The sequence below is a fragment of the Mus pahari genome, chromosome 8 (assembly GCF_900095145.1).
Source record: "Mus pahari chromosome 8, PAHARI_EIJ_v1.1, whole genome shotgun sequence".
In the NCBI taxonomy this organism is placed as follows: domain Eukaryota; kingdom Metazoa; phylum Chordata; class Mammalia; order Rodentia; family Muridae; genus Mus; species Mus pahari.
Window position 1 is genome coordinate 22,538,064 of NC_034597.1, and position 18,695 is coordinate 22,556,758.

Genomic DNA, 18,695 nt, shown 5'->3' on the forward strand with positions numbered 1-18,695 from the left:
CCGCCTGCCTCTGCCTCCCGAGTGCTGGGATTAAAGGCGTGCGCCACCACGCCCGGACAAAGGGGTTTTTAATCTAGATAAAATGTCCATAAGTAAAAATTATCCTAAGTTGGAAGTGCATTCACTACACGTAGCCTACCAAACACCAGAGCTTAGCAGCACAGCACACTGCAAATAGTTGTTTGCTGGTGTTTGTATGGCTGACAAGGAGCTGTGCCTTGCTACCACTACCCAGAACTGCAAGAGAATACTGGACTACATATCATTAATTTGGGAAAAGATCAAAGTCCAAAATTTGAAGTATGGGTTTCTATTGAATGCATCACAATGTAAAAACAAAACAAAAATTAAAACATTGTAATCAGGAAGTCTCTTTATCGGGGAGAGGGTAATTCTGACAAGAATAAAAGTTAGCTCCTAGTGGGTATCAAGCCTTGATATAATTTTGGTCGCACTGACAGAGTAGGGTGTGACTAAGTACTTCACACTGTTTTGTTCTCAACTGGCTTTAACTAAATTCTTTCTTGAATATCAGATACGAAATGCTAAAAGTTCAGACACCAAATTCTTTAGGACCTTAAAGAATCTGGGAAAGAAGTAGGGTTGGCAACGAAAGAGCACGTGTCCTGCTCCACGGGAACGACCTTCTTTGCTAATGGCTGGAAGCAGCAACTCCACACTCTTACCAGGACCTGAAGACAGCTTCCTCTGGGTTACCTTCTTAGTCCTGCTAGTTTTTCTGTAGAAGAGAGAGAAAAGCAAAAGAGTTGAGGACCCTGTTGCCAAGCCTTCTACTTTTATTTCCTCTGCCAGCTTTCCAAGTACACTAAAATGAGCCGGAAGTGCACTGCTTTCCAGTGACAGGCACTATTGTTGGCAGTTTATCATGAGTTAGTTCAACAAATCTGCACAACATTCTAAAAAGAGAGTACTATTTCTTTTTTTCTCTGTATAGCCCTGGCTGTCCTGGAACTCACTTACAGGCTGGCCTCGAAGAACTCAGAAATCAGAAATCCGTCTGCCTCTGCCTCCCAAGTGCTGGGATCAAAGGCGTGCGCCACCACAGCCCAGCTTTGTTTGGGTTTTTGAAACAAGGTTTCTTTGTGTAACTACCCTGGCTGTCCTGGACCTCAGTCTATAGACCAGGCTGGCTATATAGTCCCGGCTCCTGGGATTAACCCTGCTCAGAGGAGTACTATATGACGCCTATTTTTGACAGGAGTAAACTGAGGCTCATGTGGTCTGTCTCAGTCATGCAGTGATTGAGCAGCACAGGCATGATAGAGATTTAAATAATAAAGTTCCACAGATGCCACTTACAGCACTGGGAAGAGAGGAAGGGCTTCTTGGGGGTTGGGGGAGGGCTCTGGTGTATGCTTTGACACTCTCTAACCTAGCCCGAGAATACCCAAAGGGAGCAGAAAATGCAGTGAGTATCAGTGGATTTTCCCCAACTCTTTCAGGTCACCTACTCTACCTCAATCTTGGATGTTTGTTTCTTTCTTTTAAAGTCTTCATTCGTTTCCGTCTGTCTTTCCTATCTACAATTCTTCTGTGCTATTATGAAGACAATGCAAGCTTTTCCAACTACAAACATAAACAAGATAGGTTAGCAATTTAATTTTACATTTGGTTATCAAGTTCTACAAGATCATAGCAACAGTGCACTTCTCAACTCATCTGATAAAAAGGATTATAGACAATATTAATGCTAGTAATGGCCAAGAGTGATTAAATTGTGCCAAGAACCATTTAGGCACTCCACAATAGGCACACTAATAACCCTTATTTTCAAGTTGAGGAGACTGAGTTATAGAGAGATAAATATCATGACCAAGGTCAGAATCAGTGGTCCAAGCTGACATCAACTACTGCGTTATAATTTTATCTCATCGCAGTGTGAGATGTTGGAACCGGGTCGGATAGATGGCTCAGTGGTTAAGAGCACTGATTGCACTTCCAGAGGTCCTGAGTTCAATTCCTAGCAATCACCTGGTGGCTCCTATAATGGCACCTGTAATGATATCTGATGCCCTCTTCTGGTGTATCTGAGGACAGCTACAGTGTACTCATGTACACTAAATAATTCTTAAGAAAAAAATGTTGAGAGAGACCTAGTCAAATGGCTCTTTGTTTCTACTAAGTGTATGGGACAACACTCAAAAGGCATCTTTTATACCCAAGTGTGGTTGCCTGTTCTACCCAATTAAATAACGTAGCTCCTTCCTAGCAAAAGGAATCTGAGAGATTTGGCTGCTTAAAAGCTACAACCCCATCTAGTAGGGGAGAAAATAACAAAAAAAGATCATCTCTTAGCTCCTTTCCCCCCCCAAGATACGGTTTCTCTGGTGTAGCCCTACCTGTCCTAGAACTCATTTTACAGACACATCCGTGACTGCCTCCTACCTGCTGGGATTAAAGCCATGCACCATCCCTTAGCTCTTATCCCCTTTACCGGGTTCAGATGGCCATATTGAGGCTTGGCTTGCTTCATCCTTGTCTAGGTGTAAGCTGTGTAAAATCCCATTCCTGCTGCCAATGTAAACAGATTACAAAGTTAAACAGTTTTCATTGGCCAAAGTCTCCAAAAGTGGACTGAGACAAAATTAAATAAATGAAGTCATCCTATGAAGGGCTATGTCTAGTAAGAGGAAGGAGGACAACATTTCTTTTTTCTTTTTTTTTTCTTTTTTCTTTTGGGAGGACATTTCTTTCTTTTCTTTTTCTTTTTCTTTTCTTTTCTTTTCTTTCTTTTTTTTTTTTTTTTGAGACAGGGTTTCTCTGTGTAGCCCTGCCTGTCCTGGAACTCACTCTGTAGACCAGGCTGGCCTCGAACTCAGAAATGTGCCTGCCTCTGTCTCCCAAGTGCTGGGATTAAAGGCNTGCTCCACCACTGCCCGGCTTGGACAGCATTTCTTAAGAGACCTCAGTCAATCAGATCACTCCAGAGATATACTATACTTCAGTACCCAGAGCCTCAAGTCAAGGCTGGGGATTATGAATCTCTTCATGAATGTCAAACTATTCTAAATGCTAATCAAAAGTTCAGGCTAGCTTTTCCCAACACAGGAGATGCAGTTGCAGAGCCAACATCGGTTTGTTTTCCTACTAAACGTGGATGGGCAGAGTGAGATACTGGCTGGGACCTTTCCATGTCCCTAGGGGGATCTACTATAACCACTTCCTAGTTTGTTGGCGCTAAACCCGACTGTGTTAAAATAGAAATAAACCTTGAGATTTCAGTTCTTTGCATCGCTGGGACACGACGTTACTTGAGTCTGTGCACACTGGTAGTTATAAGATGAACAATCTTCAAAACAGTTGAGGACGGTCGTGGCAAATGCAAGCTGCTCAGTCCGCGACTTCCTAACCAGGCGGATGCTCGCTCGAAACGCTTACCAAGTTGTATCACTGGATAGAAGTGTTGGGTAAATTAAAAATATATTAACGTGTTCGGTCCCGCCGCCGCAAGAATAAACGATTTATTTGGAAAATACGTGTCAGTGTGGCCACAACCGTCCCCCGGACAGTCAGAAGAGGGCTCAAGGAGCATTCCGCGCATTCCAGGGCTCGCTTGCCCGGCGGCTGTGGCGAGGCCAGGCTGGAGGTTGCTTCCGCTGCTCGCTCTCGCGGAAGCTCCGGGCCACCGCTCCCAGCCCAGGCTGCCCACCCAGCTGTCGTCGAGGGCGCCGCTGTCCCGGAGCTTTAGTCGTTGACACAAGACGTGGTTAGCTACTTCACGGGCGGCCGCCCCGCGCGGTGACTGCGCCGTCGAAGGAGGCGAGCGCGCTAACGGTGGACGGCGTCGCGCGGACTGTGGCCAAGACGAGGACCGCTAACGGCCGCGCGCCCCGCCCTCCAGCCGCCGCGCGCCCCGCCCCGCCCTCCAGCCGCCGCGCGCCCCGCCCCCGCCCTCCGCGCGCGCGCCCGCGCCCGCGCCCGCCTCCGCCGTTCCGCAGGCGGAAGACCAGCCCCAGGTTAGGCTCGTCGTGTCATGATGACGTCGTACGTCCGGCGCGGGCGAGTGACGCGGCGCGGCCCGTTGTCTGTGCGGGGCTGAGAAGCCCTAAGGGTGGTGGGCGCTCCCGGCTCGGGGCGGCGCGGGTTTAGCAGGGCCTGGACATGGCGCTGAGAGGCCGCTCCGCGGGAAGATGAATAAGGGCTGGCTGGAGCTGGAGAGTGACCCAGGTACGGAGGGGCCTCGGCGGGCCGGGGGCTGGGGAGGCCGGATGGGCCCCGGACGCCTCTGCATGACAAATCCCTCTTCTTGTTGTCCCACCCAGGCCTCTTCACCCTCCTGGTGGAAGATTTCGGTAAGAACCCCGTTACCCCCGATCTTCGGTCCCTGCCTGGGGTGTATGTGGGGTTGGCCCTTGACTTCTCGCTGCAGAGCCTGGGGCTGCCCTGCCGACCTCTCCTTTCCTGATCGTAGGTGTCAAAGGGGTGCAAGTGGAGGAGATCTACGACCTTCAGAGTAAATGCCAGGGGTGAGTGGCTGGGACGCCCCCTTACCTCCGGAGGGCTGAGAAAGGGCAGGGGAATAAATAGTACCCCTTCAAGGGAAGCAGTATTAGAAAACCTGAGTTATATAAAATATCACATAAGAAAGTGTCACTCTCTGTGGGTGCCCTCTTGGACTTTTCTTCTCAGTCTTTCTTCGGTGTTTCCCCTTAGGAAGTTGTAGCCCACCTTTTAACCCTACATAAGCACTCTTAGAGTACAGCTCAGCCGCCTTTCTGGTTTTGCAGCAGGAAGCCTCCATTGCATCGTGTTGCACAGTGCCTTTTTTGTAAGTGTACAGTCTATTAGTTACATCACCATGTATGCCGTGCCTTTAATCACCACACAACATTTGTCCTGACAGTAGTGGTGCTCTCCTTTAGTCGCAATGCTTGGGAGGCAGAAGCTGGCAGATCTCTGAGTTTGAGACCAACCTAAGCTACCTAGTGAGACCATGTGTCAACAAACCTAAACAAAGTTGTCCTGTATTGATTGGTTAGTGTGAGAAGGCCTTTTTTAGGTACCTAAACTCTTGTTTTGGAAATCTATAGAATAGAGAACCTAACAGCTTCGAAGGGAAGGAACTGGTTTGGGAGTTCACGAACTATACTTGTTTTACTAGGACTGGAGGCCGAGGTCCACCAGTGAGTTGGTACTTAACTCTTCATCAACATTTTTGTGCCCTTTATTGTGTCCCTACCTTGCTCCACCCTGGGCCAGCAGTTCCAGATTTCCTCCTTCTCTTGCCTAGACTTCATAATGAGACTGAGTGGGGTTTCAGAGCGTCAAGCTCATGCTTGACTGCCTGTGTTAGGCTGCTGGGGTTTGAGGCCTCAGAGCCATCTTGGATACAGTTTTGTTAAGAGTGAGGGACTCAGTGCAAGAGCGTTTCAGAGCAAGGGATTAGGGAGAGAAAGAGGGGGATGCTGACTGTCATCTGCCTCTTGCCTCTCTAGGCCTGTGTATGGATTTATCTTCCTGTTCAAATGGATCGAAGAGCGCAGGTCCCGCCGCAAGGTTTCTACGTTGGTGGATGAGACGTCTGTGATTGATGATGATATAGTGAATAACATGTTCTTTGCTCACCAGGTCTGCTGAGTTCTGTGCTTGTTTGAGGGCCAGGATGTTATTTTTGTCTTTGTTTCTGGTATTGTGTGGAAGGTGGCAGTGGGGGAACAGGAAGAAGCGCTAGACTGGAACCAAGAGCCGCAGTTGCAGAAACCCTGTGGCAGGCAGACCTCTTTTTTATTAGAGGGAATACCTCTGTAGTTGGTGGTGTCCTAGTACGTTCTCCATGTCCCTAGATAAGAGGTGTTTAGTTGGTCTGTGTTAAATGAGTAAAGCCTGGGTAAGATGAAGGAAACTGAAGGATGCTAACACCTTTCTCTGTAGTCTTCATTCTCAATAAATGTGGGTATGGGGGTGTCTGGGATAAAGAGTATATGAGGTGTATGAGTGATTATTTTTGATTTATAGCTGATTCCCAACTCTTGTGCCACTCACGCCTTGCTGAGCGTGCTTCTGAACTGCAGCAATGTGGACCTGGGGCCCACGCTGAGCCGAATGAAGGATTTCACCAGAGGCTTCAGTCCTGAGGTATGCAAGGCTGCAGTACCTTAGATGATGCTTACAGATCGCTGGGCATATCTGGGCCTCAGAGCCATTGGTAATGCCACTGCATGCTAGCTGGTATTTTTTGGTCATTTCTTTTTCAAATGTTTACTAACATCTATTTGACTCATAAGTGATGTGGAAGGTAGTTGATTTTAGGTTTTGCTGTTAAGAAATGACATGATAGCTGGGTAGTGGTGGCACACGCCTTTAACCCCAGCACTTGGGAGGCAGAGGCAGGTGGATTTCTGAGTTTTCTGAGTTCGAGGCCAGCCTGGTCTACAGAGTGAGTTCCAGGACAGCCAGGGCTACACAGAGAAACCCTGTCTTGAAAAACCAAAAACAAAAAGAACAAAAAAAGACATGATAGAAGGAAAGACTTAAGTGACCTGTGTCAGACTTTTTCTGTTGTGACTTTAGGAGACCCTAAGTAAGGTCTCATCTGCCACCACTAGCCCTTTCAGAACATTCATCTGTGCTGCTTGAGATTCCTGGAATGCCTCTCAGCCTGTTTTATGGAATTCTTCCCCTATTCAGAGGCTCAGCTGAGAATCTGTATTTATGTAGTCTTCTTTTCTTTTTAGAGCAAAGGATATGCAATTGGCAATGCCCCTGAACTGGCCAAGGCACATAATAGCCATGCCAGGTACGTGAGAGCTGTGGTTGCTGATGTGGGGTCGGGGTGGTGGAGGATGTCTCTGACTTTGTCCTTTTACAGGCCAGAACCACGTCATCTTCCTGAGAAACAGAATGGCCTCAGTGCAGTGCGGACCATGGAGGCGTTTCACTTTGTCAGCTATGTGCCTATCACAGGGAGGCTCTTTGAATTGGATGGGTTGAAAGTCTACCCAATTGATCATGGTAGGCCTTCTGAGGAAGGGGCCTGTTGGGTTTTCATGCTTCCTTCTGATTTTCTGGATCTCAGAGACTTTAGATCCTTGAGATGTAGGAGCATGAGTGGGTACCAAGGGCATCTAACTCTTGCCATGATTTCATCTGGTACTGTTTATGTGACTAGCTTGTAGCTTCTCAGCCACATGAAGCTGTTAACCCTGGCCTACCCCATCTCAGGGCTTTCCACCTGCTGATTCCTCATCTTGGTCTTCCCTAGGGCCCTGGGGAGAGGACGAGGAGTGGACAGATAAAGCCCGAAGGGTCATCATGGAGCGAATTGGTCTTGCTACTGCAGGGTAAGGACCCTCGATTATGTCCTTCTGGAGTTATGTCCCCTTTGGGTGGGAAAGAGAGAAGCCTAATGATCTGTAGATTGTAAGGCCCCATGGTGTCTGGCAAGATCAGGCCCGGGGTTTGGGATTTAAATTTTGCTTTCCTGACTAGGTTGCCTGTGGCCTGCTCTGGGCTGGTGCTGGAGGAACAAGCCTTTCGGGGGGTGGGGGGGAGCTTGAGAAGCACAGGTGTGCTGGCTTACGTCCTGACAAGCCCCTTTCATAGCTCATGGGAAGGGATAGCTGGGTTGGTTTCAGGTGTGTGTGTGGCTGCTGGCTGCCTATTGGAGTGGGGCCTATACTTAGAGCTACAGATATGATTGTGAGAGGAGCTCTGGCAAGACCCTTGCCTCAGTCTTAACAGCGGACAGGTCTGGGGTGGGAACTCCTCTCATGGTTGCCACTGTGATTGTAGGGAGCCCTACCATGACATTCGCTTCAACCTGATGGCAGTGGTGCCTGACCGCAGGATTAAGTATGAGACCAGGCTACATGTACTGAAGGTGAACCGACAAACAGTCCTGGAGGCCCTGCAGCAGGTAAGTTGCCTGGCTATGCCAACCCAATGCTCCCTGACTCTCCTACATTTTAGTATCGCTCTAATTCCCAAATCAGTGTCTTGTGGATCGAGGCTTTAACTAACCATTTCTCTCCTTTGCTTCCTTTGTAAGGGTGGTAGAACTTAACTTCTAAAAAGACATTGTGCTTGGCCTTTTTATTTTCCAACAAACAAATAAATAAATAAATAAATAAATGGGTGGGGTCAAGGCCCTTAGCTGTCTGTGGTGGAAACTTGGCTCTATCCTTCTCTTCTAAGCTTTGAGTTTTGTTTTAAGCTGATTAGGGTAACACAGCCGGAGCTGATTCAGACCCACAAATCTCAAGAGTCACAACTGCCTGAGGAGAGCAAGCCAGCCAGCAGCAAGTCCCCCCTTGGGCTGGAGGCAGGCAGAACCCCTGCGGCCTCTGAGTGCACTCAGACAGGTACTGGAGGGACTTGGGGCATCACCCATCCATCACAGCTTGACGTGGGAGGCACAAGCACTTCAAGAAAGTACTTGGTACAGGGGCTCTAGCAGGAGGCCTGAAATCCCAGTACCTGAAGCTTTCCCCATAAAACAGGGAGAGCAGAGTGAGCTTTTCCTAAAAAGGACTGCCGTGACCCTAGGCGCACGCCTCTCTGTATCGGGAGGTCCATCCGTCCCATACCTCCCACCCCTATTATTTCATCTATAGGCTGCCTTCTTGTTGTGTCTTGTTTTTTGTTGTTGTTGTTGTTTTCCAATTTCATTGTGTGACTTAGAGCTTACCTGCCTATCCTGTTGGGGGGAACCAACTGTCACTGGATTCTGGACTGTAGGCTTTTCTTAAGGACGCAGCTGAATGTCCTATTTATACTCTGCCTTGTCTCAGATGGTGCAGAGGAGGTGGCTGGTTCGTGCCCACAAACTACAACCCATAGTCCTCCCAGCAAATGTAAACTGGTGGTGAAGCCTCCAGGGAGCAGCCTCAATGGGGTTCCCCCAAACCCTGCCCCGATTGTCCAGCGGCTGCCAGCCTTCCTAGACAATCACAATTATGCCAAATCCCCTATGCAGGTAAGATGGAAGTACCCTCATCTGAGAGGCCATGGTGTTGGTTCCCAGTGTTATTCTTTGACTCTCTGATTGGGTCTTGATGACCAGGCTCCTCTAATACTCATAGGCCCCACCTCAGCTCAGCAGCATGGCCTTAAGGTGGCCAAGAGAGCTGCCCCTCTGACTTCTAAGTCTAGTTGCCGGCTACACAGTTGGGTAAACTCCTTGGCACATGGGAAAGTTTCTCCTGGTAACTCAAGCGTATGTGGCAAGGCATTTTCTTTCTTTTAGAAGCACTTCGCACAGCCAAGAGCCTAGTTACCTTCCTCCCTAGCTGCAATACCATGCCTAGCTTGGGTGAGCTTTCTCACTACCGCTCTTGCCTGTCCCAGGAGGAGGAAGACCTGGCGGCAGGGGTGGGTCGCAGCCGAGTTCCAGTCCGAGCTCCCCAGCAGTACTCTGATGATGAGGATGACTATGAGGATGATGAAGATGACGTGCAGAACACCAATTCTGCCATCAGGTCAGTCCTGACTCTGGGATGATGTCAAACTTTGGGTACCTCAGCTCCTGTTCTGAATATTCCACCCTGTATCTGAGAAGGCATTTCTGAGAGAACAGTAGGCACTTAGAGAATGCAGGCCCTGGAGGAGGCTGGCCTGAGGGGCTAACCCCAAGTCTTCAAAATATTTATGGTAGGTTTAGGGGGAGGTAAACAACATTTATGTGTCAATACATTTTGTTGAGGTGATCTTTCATCCCAACCTCAAAGAATTGGGATAGGAGAAGAGGTTGGAGAGATGATTTGCTGAGTAGAATGGCAGTTTTGTTGGGAGGATAGAGCACTGGAAGGTTACAAGTGAGGTAGCTAGAGTAGAGGAGGCCACCTGTCCATACTCTGTAGGGTGCCATTGCTGAGAGATTGTGTAGACCAAGTGTATGAGCTTCCAGTTGGGCTTGGGCAGAAGATACTATATTTGAGCCATTCTGGACACTGCTGGGTGTGGTCACCTGGCCCATTCCCTGTTTTTACCTCTTATTGGACCCCACAGATACAAGCGGAAGGGGACAGGGAAGCCAGGATCGTTGAGCAATTCTTCAGATGGGCAGCTGTCAGTGCTGCAGCCCAACACCATCAATGTCTTAACTGAGAAGCTTCAGGAGTCTCAGAAAGACCTTTCAATTCCTCTGTCCATCAAGACTAGCAGTGGGGCTGGGAGTCCAGCTGTGGCTGTGCCCACACACTCGCAGCCTTCACCCACCCCTAGCAATGAGAGCACGGACACAGCCTCTGAGATTGGCAGTGCTTTCAACTCACCCTTGCGCTCGCCCATCCGCTCGGCCAACCCGACACGGCCCTCTAGCCCTGTCACCTCTCACATCTCCAAGGTGCTTTTTGGAGAAGATGACAGCCTACTTCGTGTTGACTGCATACGCTACAACCGTGCTGTCCGTGACCTGGGTCCTGTCATTAGCACGGGCCTGCTGCACCTTGCTGAAGATGGTGTACTGAGTCCCCTGGCACTCACAGGTGGGCCTTGGAGTCCCTCACTGGTCACTTGGTGTACCCAAGGAGGAGGGAGGTGGCCCGGTGACTACAGAGCACTCTGATGCACTCTTTTATTCCTCTCCTAGAGGGGGGGAAGGGTCCCTCACCTTCTACCAGATCAAGCCAAGGCAGCCAGGGGTCCAGCGGCCTAGAGGAGAAGGAGGTGGTGGAAGTCACAGAGAGCAGAGAGAAGCCTGGGCTGAACAGGCCCAGCGAGCCCTTGAGTGGAGAGAAGTACTCACCCAAGGTGAGTCTCCTAGCAGGGGAAGGACCCGAGCCCCTACGCCCAGGTTTTGGGTTCTTGATTGGAATTTTGGTGGGAGAGTTGGTGGCTAAAGCCAGGAAGCCCTTTGGGATTGGATGGCATTGGTAGCCCCCTGGACTGTGGCTGTTCACCCTTGTTTCTAGTTGCTTTGGTGCCAGTCAGGCCCCTAAGGTACAATGTTGGGTTGTGGCAGGAGCTGCTAGCACTGCTAAAGTGTGTAGAAGCCGAGATTGCAAACTATGAGGCCTGTCTCAAGGAGGAGGTGGAGAAAAGGAAGAAGTTCAAGGTGGGTGACCCTCTACTGCCCAAGGACATCTGCTCTGAGAAGATGGGCTGGGATGCCCTCATGTGCCTTCTTTTCCACAGATTGATGACCAGCGAAGGACCCACAACTATGACGAGTTTATCTGTACCTTCATATCCATGCTGGCTCAGGAAGGTGAGGCGGTGCCTACTATGTCTTAATTGTCCTATCCTCTTGAGGGTCCTGTTCTTCAAACTCCCCTCCCCCCTCCCCCAAGAATTCACTTTCGGCTGATGAGACTCAAGCTCAGGGAGGGCTGTGAGAGCTGCCGTTCCTCGTCTGAGCCTGGGAGACAGCCACCTACTAAGGAGTTTCCTGCTTTACACAGGAATGCTGGCCAACCTAGTGGAACAGAACATCTCAGTGCGGCGCCGCCAAGGGGTCAGCATTGGGCGGCTTCACAAGCAGCGGAAGCCTGACCGGCGGAAACGCTCTCGCCCCTACAAGGCCAAACGCCAGTGAGAACCTCTGGCCCTGACTGCAGCCTCTCTTGCCGCAAGGTCCTCATCAGGGCCCTTCACTGTCCCTCTTTTCCAAGTATTACTGAGTAGTTCAACGAGAGCCCAGGCCCTGAGAGTGGGAGTGCTGTGTCTTCTGCACTGTGCTCTGGGGTCAGGCAGGGACAAGGCAGGTTCCTAATGCTCAGGAGGCAGCAGCTGGAACTGGAGGGGGCTGTGGCCTCCACAGCCATCTGAGAGCAGCAGGACCTGGCCTTTCTGCCTGGGCAGCAGGATATACATCCTACCTATTGGAGAGCTCTAGTTTTTGGGCTTTTGGCCATCTTGCCACTGTATTAACATGGCAGCTTCCTGACTCTGCTGTCTCCCCCAGCAGCTGGGGCCAGGTCTCTTAGGATACACCGCAGTCCCAGCTGGGAAACGCACCAGCCTGGCCTTGTTGGGAAGAAGCTTGGCCTATACTTCATTCCTCTGGGAGAGCACCAAACTCAGGGACCTGGCTGCTGAGCTGAATTGGGCATGGGGCATCCTAATAGGATGTACAGCCTATCGGTCCCGCGGCTACAGTGGAGATAAGTGTTTGAACTGTCCCAGTGGCATGCAGACTGTCCTGTTAGTGAGTCAGAGCAGGGCTGTGGGGCTCTTTGCCTTCAGTGTTGTGGCCCTGGACATGGGCCTACCTTAGGCTCCTAATCTCTGTCTCTGGGGCCCAGGGGAGCCTCGACCTAGCCCCTCAGTATTACCGTGTCTTAGGAATATCAGAGGCAGGGCTGCTTGAATGAAGCTGGTACTATTCAATTCTCCCGACTGTGCCAGCTTCCCTGTCCTCTTGCAAGGTACTCAGGGTAGGGACAGGGTCAAGAGGAGTTAGAACTTCTATATCCCCATAGGGTCACAGCCCTGCTTCAAACTCCAGCCCCAAAAGCCCTGTACCCTCTGCTAGATACAGGTGATCCAAGCAGGCCCCTTATCTGTACATAGTGACTGTAGGGGACCCCTCTAGTTTCTGTAAATATTGAATCAGTGAGTGAATAAAAATGTGCTAATAAATGATCTTCTGGTTGCTATCTTGAGGTCGATAGGCTGGGCTGTGGTGGAATGAGAGACTGACTAGATTCTGGCCCAAAGCTTTGTTATAGTATGTATTCCTGAAGTAGAAATAACTGGTTGCTATGGTAGGCCTGGGATGGGATTTGGGACCTAAAATGAGGGGAAGATTTCAGATTGGCTGTGGTCAAGGTGTACTGAATTGAGGTGTGGGGCTCTGGCTCAAAGCTAGGCTGCCCATATATCTACCTGGTAGAGAGAGAGTCTTGGAGAGTCACTGGGATCTGAGAGGGTGTGTGTCTCATCCCTGTGGTGGAATGAGAGACTGACTAGATTCTGGCCCAAAGCTTTGTTATAGTATGTATTCCTGAAGTAGAAATAACTGGTTGCTATGGTAGGCCTGGGATGGGATTTGGGACCTAAAATGAGGGGAAGATTTCAGATTGGCTGTGGTCAAGGTGTACTGAATTGAGGTGTGGGGCTCTGGCTCAAAGCTAGGCTGCCCATATATCTACCTGGTAGAGAGAGAGTCTTGGAGAGTCACTGGGATCTGAGAGGGTGTGTGTCTCATCCCTTACGGCATTTGGGCAGGTACCGCAGGCCAGAGCTGTCTCTGCTTCTCTCTACCTTACTACATAGCCACGGCACAGCAGGACTTACTGGAGAACTTTTAATGGCCCTTGCCCTTTATCTGGGTCTAGTAATCCAGGGCACAGATGAGAGCTACACCACGCTTTATCCAGTGTCGCTGAGGCTGGTTGCTGGGGATTTCCACAGCAATGACGTAGTTGGTTGAGTGGCCTGTAGTTGATAATGTTCCTGAAGCAGGCAAGAAAGGGAGAAGTTTACGTTATACCCAATCACAGAGAAGGGCTGGGTTAGGGTTAGGGACAGGAACATGTACAGTGAGTTTGACAGACCTGGGTTGGGGCTAGGGAGGGCCCCATTGTGACTGGATCTGATCAAGGCTCAGGCCTGCCTAGTTATGGTGCTGTGACTGAAGGGAGGTGCTAGCGCCCCTCTCATTCCCTGTTGAGCCCAGCCTTGCCTCCTCCCTGCTTTTGGCCTCAGTTCTGAGCCCCTGGTGAAAGATGGGGCCTATAGGCTTGTAGGATGTATAGTAGATGACTAAGGAGGGCAAGCAGGCTGGGAATTGAACTTCCAAATACTACCTTGCTGCATTGGGCTTTGGACTGGCTCAAACCTCTACCAGCTACCTCCTGGACAGCTAACCTGGGTTCGTGTAAACTTACTAGACTTCCACCTGTAATGAAGACTCTCCACCTTGGTAAGCCTTACCAGCACGGGTCAGAGTCTTGTAGATGGGGCACAGGTAGAAGTCCTGGTTCTGGACCTTTCGGTTAGCTACTGGCAAGAGCCAGATAACAGCCATCTCTGTATACAGCTCTTTGGGCCGTGACTCAGCCAGCTGGAAATTCACCGAGTCCCAGCGTGCACCTTCCAGAAACAGTCCATGGATATAGCACCCTGTTTGGGGTCTTTCCTGAATTTCTGATGACGCCTGGGGCAACACCTGTGGTGGGCACACACACAGACACCCACATTGGAAACAAGATTGGGATTTGCATCAGGAGGCAGATCTCTCCCAAAAGCTGCTGGCTGCCCATCACCTATCTGCCATAGTCTGTGACCTACAGTCTGTCCTGTCCCTCTGATTTCCCCTGGGACTATTGGCCTGGATCTTTTCACCTCCTACTCAGGATTACTCCAACCTTTAAGTCCCTCCCCACTTCAGACCTTGAAATCAAAGGTGATGGTGTCGATAGAGATGACGAACTTTCGGGCAAAGTTCTGTAGCGTGCCTGTCAGGAAAGCCTGAGGGAAGAAGAAGCCGCTGATCCAGAAGACAGGTGGGATGCCATCTTTGATCCAGGAATGCATGAAGTCCAAGCGCAGCAGCAGGTCCATGATCCATGAAGCCAGTGGCTTGAGGGATGGGTAGGCCTTGCTTTTCCAGAGCTCAGGCACAGTGTTGTTGTACAGGCTGGTGGACATCAGCTCGAGCTCCAAGGACATTACCACTAGCCCCTTAATTGCCTTGAGCATGTCACTAAGTGTCTGTGTGATCACCGCCAGGAGCTTGTTGTACCTGTGGGGTCAGTGGCAGGGTGTTAGTGGGCTGGGGTTCTATTGGTATCGATGCCTCTCCATCTGAGACCACAGACAGTGATAGAATGCAGAGGCTAAAGTGCAGGACTGGGTGAGCCATATTGGGTACAGTACCAGCCCTGGCCCTTAGCAAATATGTGACTTAAGACAGCCAACGTTCTTGGGGGCCTCAGTTTATTCATCTATAAAGTGATAATAAGCAGCTGAATTAGAGGACAGATGTTTAGCACTTAGCACAACAGCTGGCTAATAGTAACACCTGCTGTTTCTCTATAGCAGTGGCCCCTGACTCAAGTTTGCCTAGGCGTGGCAAGAAATTACCTAATGACCTCTTGTACCAGCACTGTGTTCATTGACTCCTCGTACAGCACAGGGAACTTTTTTGTCACCTCTTGCAGTTCAATAGGCCTGGGCACCTGGAGCAGGATATTCTCAGCCACATCTTCTACCAACTGCAGGGACAAAGGGACATGAGGGGACAAGGCTGGCTACTCTTGTGCAGGCAGGACAGGGCAGCCTGGCTTTGCCCAGACCTTGGCCTTTTACCACTACCCACCTCCTCCCGGCTCTGGCCACCCATGGAAGAGGATTTGGGCTGCAGCTGGAGAATGGCACTAAATAAGGCAAACGTCTCATTCTGGGCAAAGGTGATGTTGGCGTTGTCATGCAGACCGAAAATCTCAGGCATGTCATTGAGAGGAAGGCTCTTGATGTAGGAGAGGTAGCCCTAGGAAGCAAGAAGGCTGGAATGGATGCTTCGGCCTGCTCTGTCCCAGCCTTCGGACTCACCATTACCCTTCCTAGTTCATTTTACTGTTGCTTCGGGAACTGAAATGGTCTCTGTGATGCTGTATATCACGGCTCTTGCCTTTCTCTCAGCCCTTCCCTGCCATCCCACACTAGCTGCTCAAACCTAACATGTTCCCTCTTGTCCCAGTCCCCAGTGTGGTACTCACCCAACCTAGCCACAGTTGAGGATGCTTCCCCCACCACCCTAGAAGTATGTCCTTAGGGAGTGCTGCCCCCATAACCTGCCATTCCCACAACACTGAGTGATACTTGGAATTGGTGAGGCAGGGTTCATTCATCTCTCCCCACAGAACCTGCTCTCCTCTGGATTGACTGACTGACTGTGTTCCTTACTGTGGAATGGGTTTTTCATTCTGTGCCCCGGAAGACAGAGCTGTACCCCTTTCTACTGCCTCCTCCTGTAGTAAGGTTCCATGGGGCCCCAGGAACTCCTCTGCAGACTCACATTGAGGTCATAGGTGGGTGGGATCTGGTGGTAGATGCCAGAGTCACTGTAGCTGTGTTCAGAAGAGAGCACGGCAGGGTTGTAGAAATCTTCTAGTATGTTCATGACACAACGGCGGTCCCAGTCATCAGTGACACGGCCACCATAGTTGATCTCTCCAGCTGTATACTTGAGAACCTATGGGTGAATGGACAATGGTCCCTATTTTAGGTGCCCAAATCAGTGGTACTGAGCCTACCCCTTGCCTACCTTATAGGGGATGTCATCATATTCATCCAGGAACATCTTGAGCTGGCTAATGCAGATGCGCAGGTCTCCATCTGTGAACTCATAGGGGATGTTGAAACCCAGGGGCCCAAACTTACGACGTTCAAGTGCATTTCCATGAAACAAACACAGAGATAGCAGCAGGGACTTGAACTCCACTACCTGCAGGACAGAAAGGGACAGAGTCATAAGAGAAAGGGTAGAGACAAGGTCATAAGAGGAAGTGCTGGGACAGACAGGTAGGTGCTTAGAACTGTGTCTCAACTTTAAAAACGATTTTTTTTTTGAGACAGGGTTTCTCTGTGTAGCCCTGGCTGTCCTGGAACTCACTTTGTAGACCAGGCTGGCCTCGAACTCAGAAATTCACCTGCCTCTGCCTCCCAGGTGCTGGGATTAAAGGCGTGCGCCACCACGCCCGGCTAAAAAACGATTTTTAGTTATATGTGAGTGGTGTGGCTATGTGCACGTGGGTGCTGTTGCTCACTGAGGCCAGAGGGGTCAGACCCCTGTGGAGCTGGGGTTTCAGGCCATTGTGAGCTGCCGGATGTGGATGTGGGAATGAACTCGGGTCCATCTGGAAGACCCACCAGTTCTGTCAACCACTGAACCGTCATCTCTCTAGCTGATGCCTTACCTTTTGACAGGAGTGAAGGAAGTCATCACTGAGGCTGTTGTAGGACTTCAACAGATTGGCTTTGACACCACGTGGTGGCTCAATAGTCATTTTGGAGCCATTCTGTAGGATGGACACTGGGAACTTGTTGCTGGGCAGGCTGGTGAGCCACAAGCGGAAGTCCCGATGAACCTGGTGACCACAGCACCTCATGAGCACAAAGACCTAGGCTTAGGTTCCTTCCATCCAGGGACTCAAACTCATGCTCTGACTCCTTCCTTGAGTTGGTTAGGATACAAGGCTGTACAGACAACTGGCTAAGGACAGGCCTTCTCCAAGTCCTAGGGCCACCAGTCCTTAGGGCCCCTCTGGCACTGCTGGGTAGCCCTGGGAAGTCACCAACCCTCTGAGATTCAGCAAAGCGGAGGGACAAAACTAATCTAGTTAATTATCCAGAACAATCTAGTTGCATCATGGTGTACACGCTTCGCGTCTGGGTCTGGGCTGCATGCTTGGTGGGCAGGCATCACGGCACCTTGTCAGGATTGATATGCTCGATGAGACGTTCCAGGGCTGGCATCCAGCTTGGTGCCAAGTGGCAGTTCTGAAAGAAGACCCACTTGCCCCTCTCTATGGAGTTGCGCATCATGGCTTCTGCCCGAGGGCCCTGTGGGGACAGGGACATTGAGTAGGAGACTGCTGCTCATCCTCCCTAGCCTACTCCTTCCTTGCCTTACCCTTACCTGACCCTGTCCCAAGGAGATGGCAGAGAACTTCTTGGAAAACTTCATTTCTTCTGCAAATTTATAGAGGTCAGCAGCAGGGTCAGTACCAGGTGACAGCACGAAGATGAGGGGCGTTGTAGAGTTGGACTCTTTGAACACTGCAGACAGATTGGCTGCCTGGAAGGATAGGGAGAGATGCTGAGACCACATGAGGCTGGTGAGAGGCAGGGCTCAGGGCAAGGGAAGGGGTTCCTGAGGGTTCTGGAGGATTTCCAGAAGGGTCTTCAGGGTCCTAGATCATCTGTGTTCCAAGAGTTCTAGCCTGGACAGGGCTGGAAGGTAGTTCCCAAAGCATCCATATTCCTGAGACCCAGGGTACCAGCTCTGCCTAGGGACCAGCACTTGCCTGGGGCTCAATGAAGCGGGGTTCCAGGTGGGTGGCCACAAAGTCCTGCATGGCATTAGTGACTTTATCCCCACGCAGGCAACGGAGAATAAGCAGTTTCTGGAACTCGTCCAGATATGCATTCCAGATGCCAGGCAAGAGCTGCCTGCAATAAAGCCCACATATCCCTGAGAGCCCACCTACTGGCCCAGGGACTTTGCTAGACATATGGGGGTTCCCAAGAGAATAGGGCTAGAAGAACAGGGAGATGTGGTCATAGATGTAGGGCAATCCTTGGTAATCTTTCAGAGGAGGTCTCTGGGTGGGCCCATTTCTGAGGTCTTCTCCTATGTTCCTGGTAGCATATTAAGGGATCCAGCCCACCTGTGAGGTTCAGCACTATCAAAGATGGCCTGGAATTCTGAGAGGTATATCACGAAGTCATTCGAGAAGGTGGCAAAAGTTGGCAGGTTTGAAAGTGCCAAGATGTCTCGCCAGGCCCGATCTGATAGCCACTGTGGTGCAGGGTTCTCAGACATGATCTGGATGGAGCCTCCAGACAAGAGATAGCGCCACTCAGCCTAGTAGAATGCAGACTGAGTTGGTGCCCATACTTGGTAGCCAGCACCTTACCCGGAGAAACTGAGTTACTCTTAGTGTCCACTACTCTGCCCTTTCCTGGGTATGAGGTTCACAGACGCTCCCGACTAGACAAGTATGGGTTCACAGACGCTCCCGACTAGACAAGTATGGGTTCACAGACGCTCCCGACTAGACAAGTAT

The 18,695-nt window shown here is 50.5% G+C and overlaps 3 protein-coding genes across 4 annotated transcripts in view; 1 reads left to right on the forward strand and 2 right to left on the reverse strand.

Moving 5' to 3' along the window:
• Positions 1-3,799, reverse strand: part of Phf7 (PHD finger protein 7) — a 14,012-nt gene extending 10,213 nt beyond the window's left edge. Inside the window, exons 1-2 of the mRNA XM_029541658.1 lie at positions 3,231-3,799; positions 687-739 (exon numbers count right to left, since the gene is read on the reverse strand). Coding sequence (XP_029397518.1) covers positions 687-739; positions 3,231-3,253 — 76 coding nt within the window. The 5' untranslated portion in view covers positions 3,254-3,799. The remainder of the gene's footprint in view (positions 1-686; positions 740-3,230) is intronic.
• A 196-nt stretch (positions 3,800-3,995) lies between these two features.
• Positions 3,996-12,543, forward strand: Bap1 (BRCA1 associated protein 1). Of its 2 annotated transcripts, XM_029541504.1 has the most exons (18): positions 4,175-4,188; positions 4,284-4,313; positions 4,433-4,487; positions 4,749-4,789; positions 5,457-5,589; positions 5,977-6,096; positions 6,696-6,757; positions 6,830-6,972; positions 7,223-7,301; positions 7,753-7,876; positions 8,174-8,321; positions 8,751-8,935; positions 9,307-9,437; positions 9,967-10,445; positions 10,550-10,710; positions 10,922-11,014; positions 11,095-11,167; positions 11,361-12,543. In XM_029541504.1, the coding sequence occupies exons 3-18, from the start codon at positions 4,479-4,481 to the stop codon at positions 11,492-11,494; spliced, it is 2,115 nt and encodes a 704-aa protein (XP_029397364.1). In that variant the 5' UTR covers positions 4,175-4,188; positions 4,284-4,313; positions 4,433-4,478; the 3' UTR covers positions 11,495-12,543. The 2 variants fall into 2 exon arrangements, with proteins under 2 accessions (XP_021059008.1, XP_029397364.1); XM_021203349.1 differs by lacking the exon at positions 4,749-4,789 and having other exon boundaries at positions 3,996-4,188.
• Positions 12,544-13,184: 641 nt separating this feature from the next.
• Positions 13,185-18,695, reverse strand: part of Dnah1 (dynein axonemal heavy chain 1) — a 64,174-nt gene continuing 58,663 nt past the window's right edge. The window contains exons 67-78 of the mRNA XM_021203042.2: positions 18,297-18,493; positions 17,934-18,078; positions 17,546-17,704; positions 17,338-17,469; positions 16,824-16,994; positions 16,172-16,351; positions 15,923-16,099; positions 15,224-15,394; positions 14,989-15,119; positions 14,296-14,647; positions 13,837-14,071; positions 13,185-13,356 (exon numbers count right to left, since the gene is read on the reverse strand). Of these exons, the coding sequence (XP_021058701.1) occupies positions 13,235-13,356; positions 13,837-14,071; positions 14,296-14,647; positions 14,989-15,119; positions 15,224-15,394; positions 15,923-16,099; positions 16,172-16,351; positions 16,824-16,994; positions 17,338-17,469; positions 17,546-17,704; positions 17,934-18,078; positions 18,297-18,493 (2,172 nt within the window). The 3' untranslated portion in view covers positions 13,185-13,234. The remainder of the gene's footprint in view (positions 13,357-13,836; positions 14,072-14,295; positions 14,648-14,988; positions 15,120-15,223; positions 15,395-15,922; positions 16,100-16,171; positions 16,352-16,823; positions 16,995-17,337; positions 17,470-17,545; positions 17,705-17,933; positions 18,079-18,296; positions 18,494-18,695) is intronic.

Bases quoted from the DNA above. Each gene is read 5' to 3' on its own strand.
- Bap1 (XM_021203349.1), top strand. From the start codon at position 4,152: ATGAATAAGGGCTGGCTGGAGCTGGAGAGTGACCCAG. The intron at 5,590-5,976 runs GTCTGCTGAGTT...TTTGATTTATAG, and splicing joins ACATGTTCTTTGCTCACCAG to CTGATTCCCAACTCTTGTGC. The intron at 11,168-11,360 runs GTGAGGCGGTGC...TGCTTTACACAG, and splicing joins ATCCATGCTGGCTCAGGAAG to GAATGCTGGCCAACCTAGTG.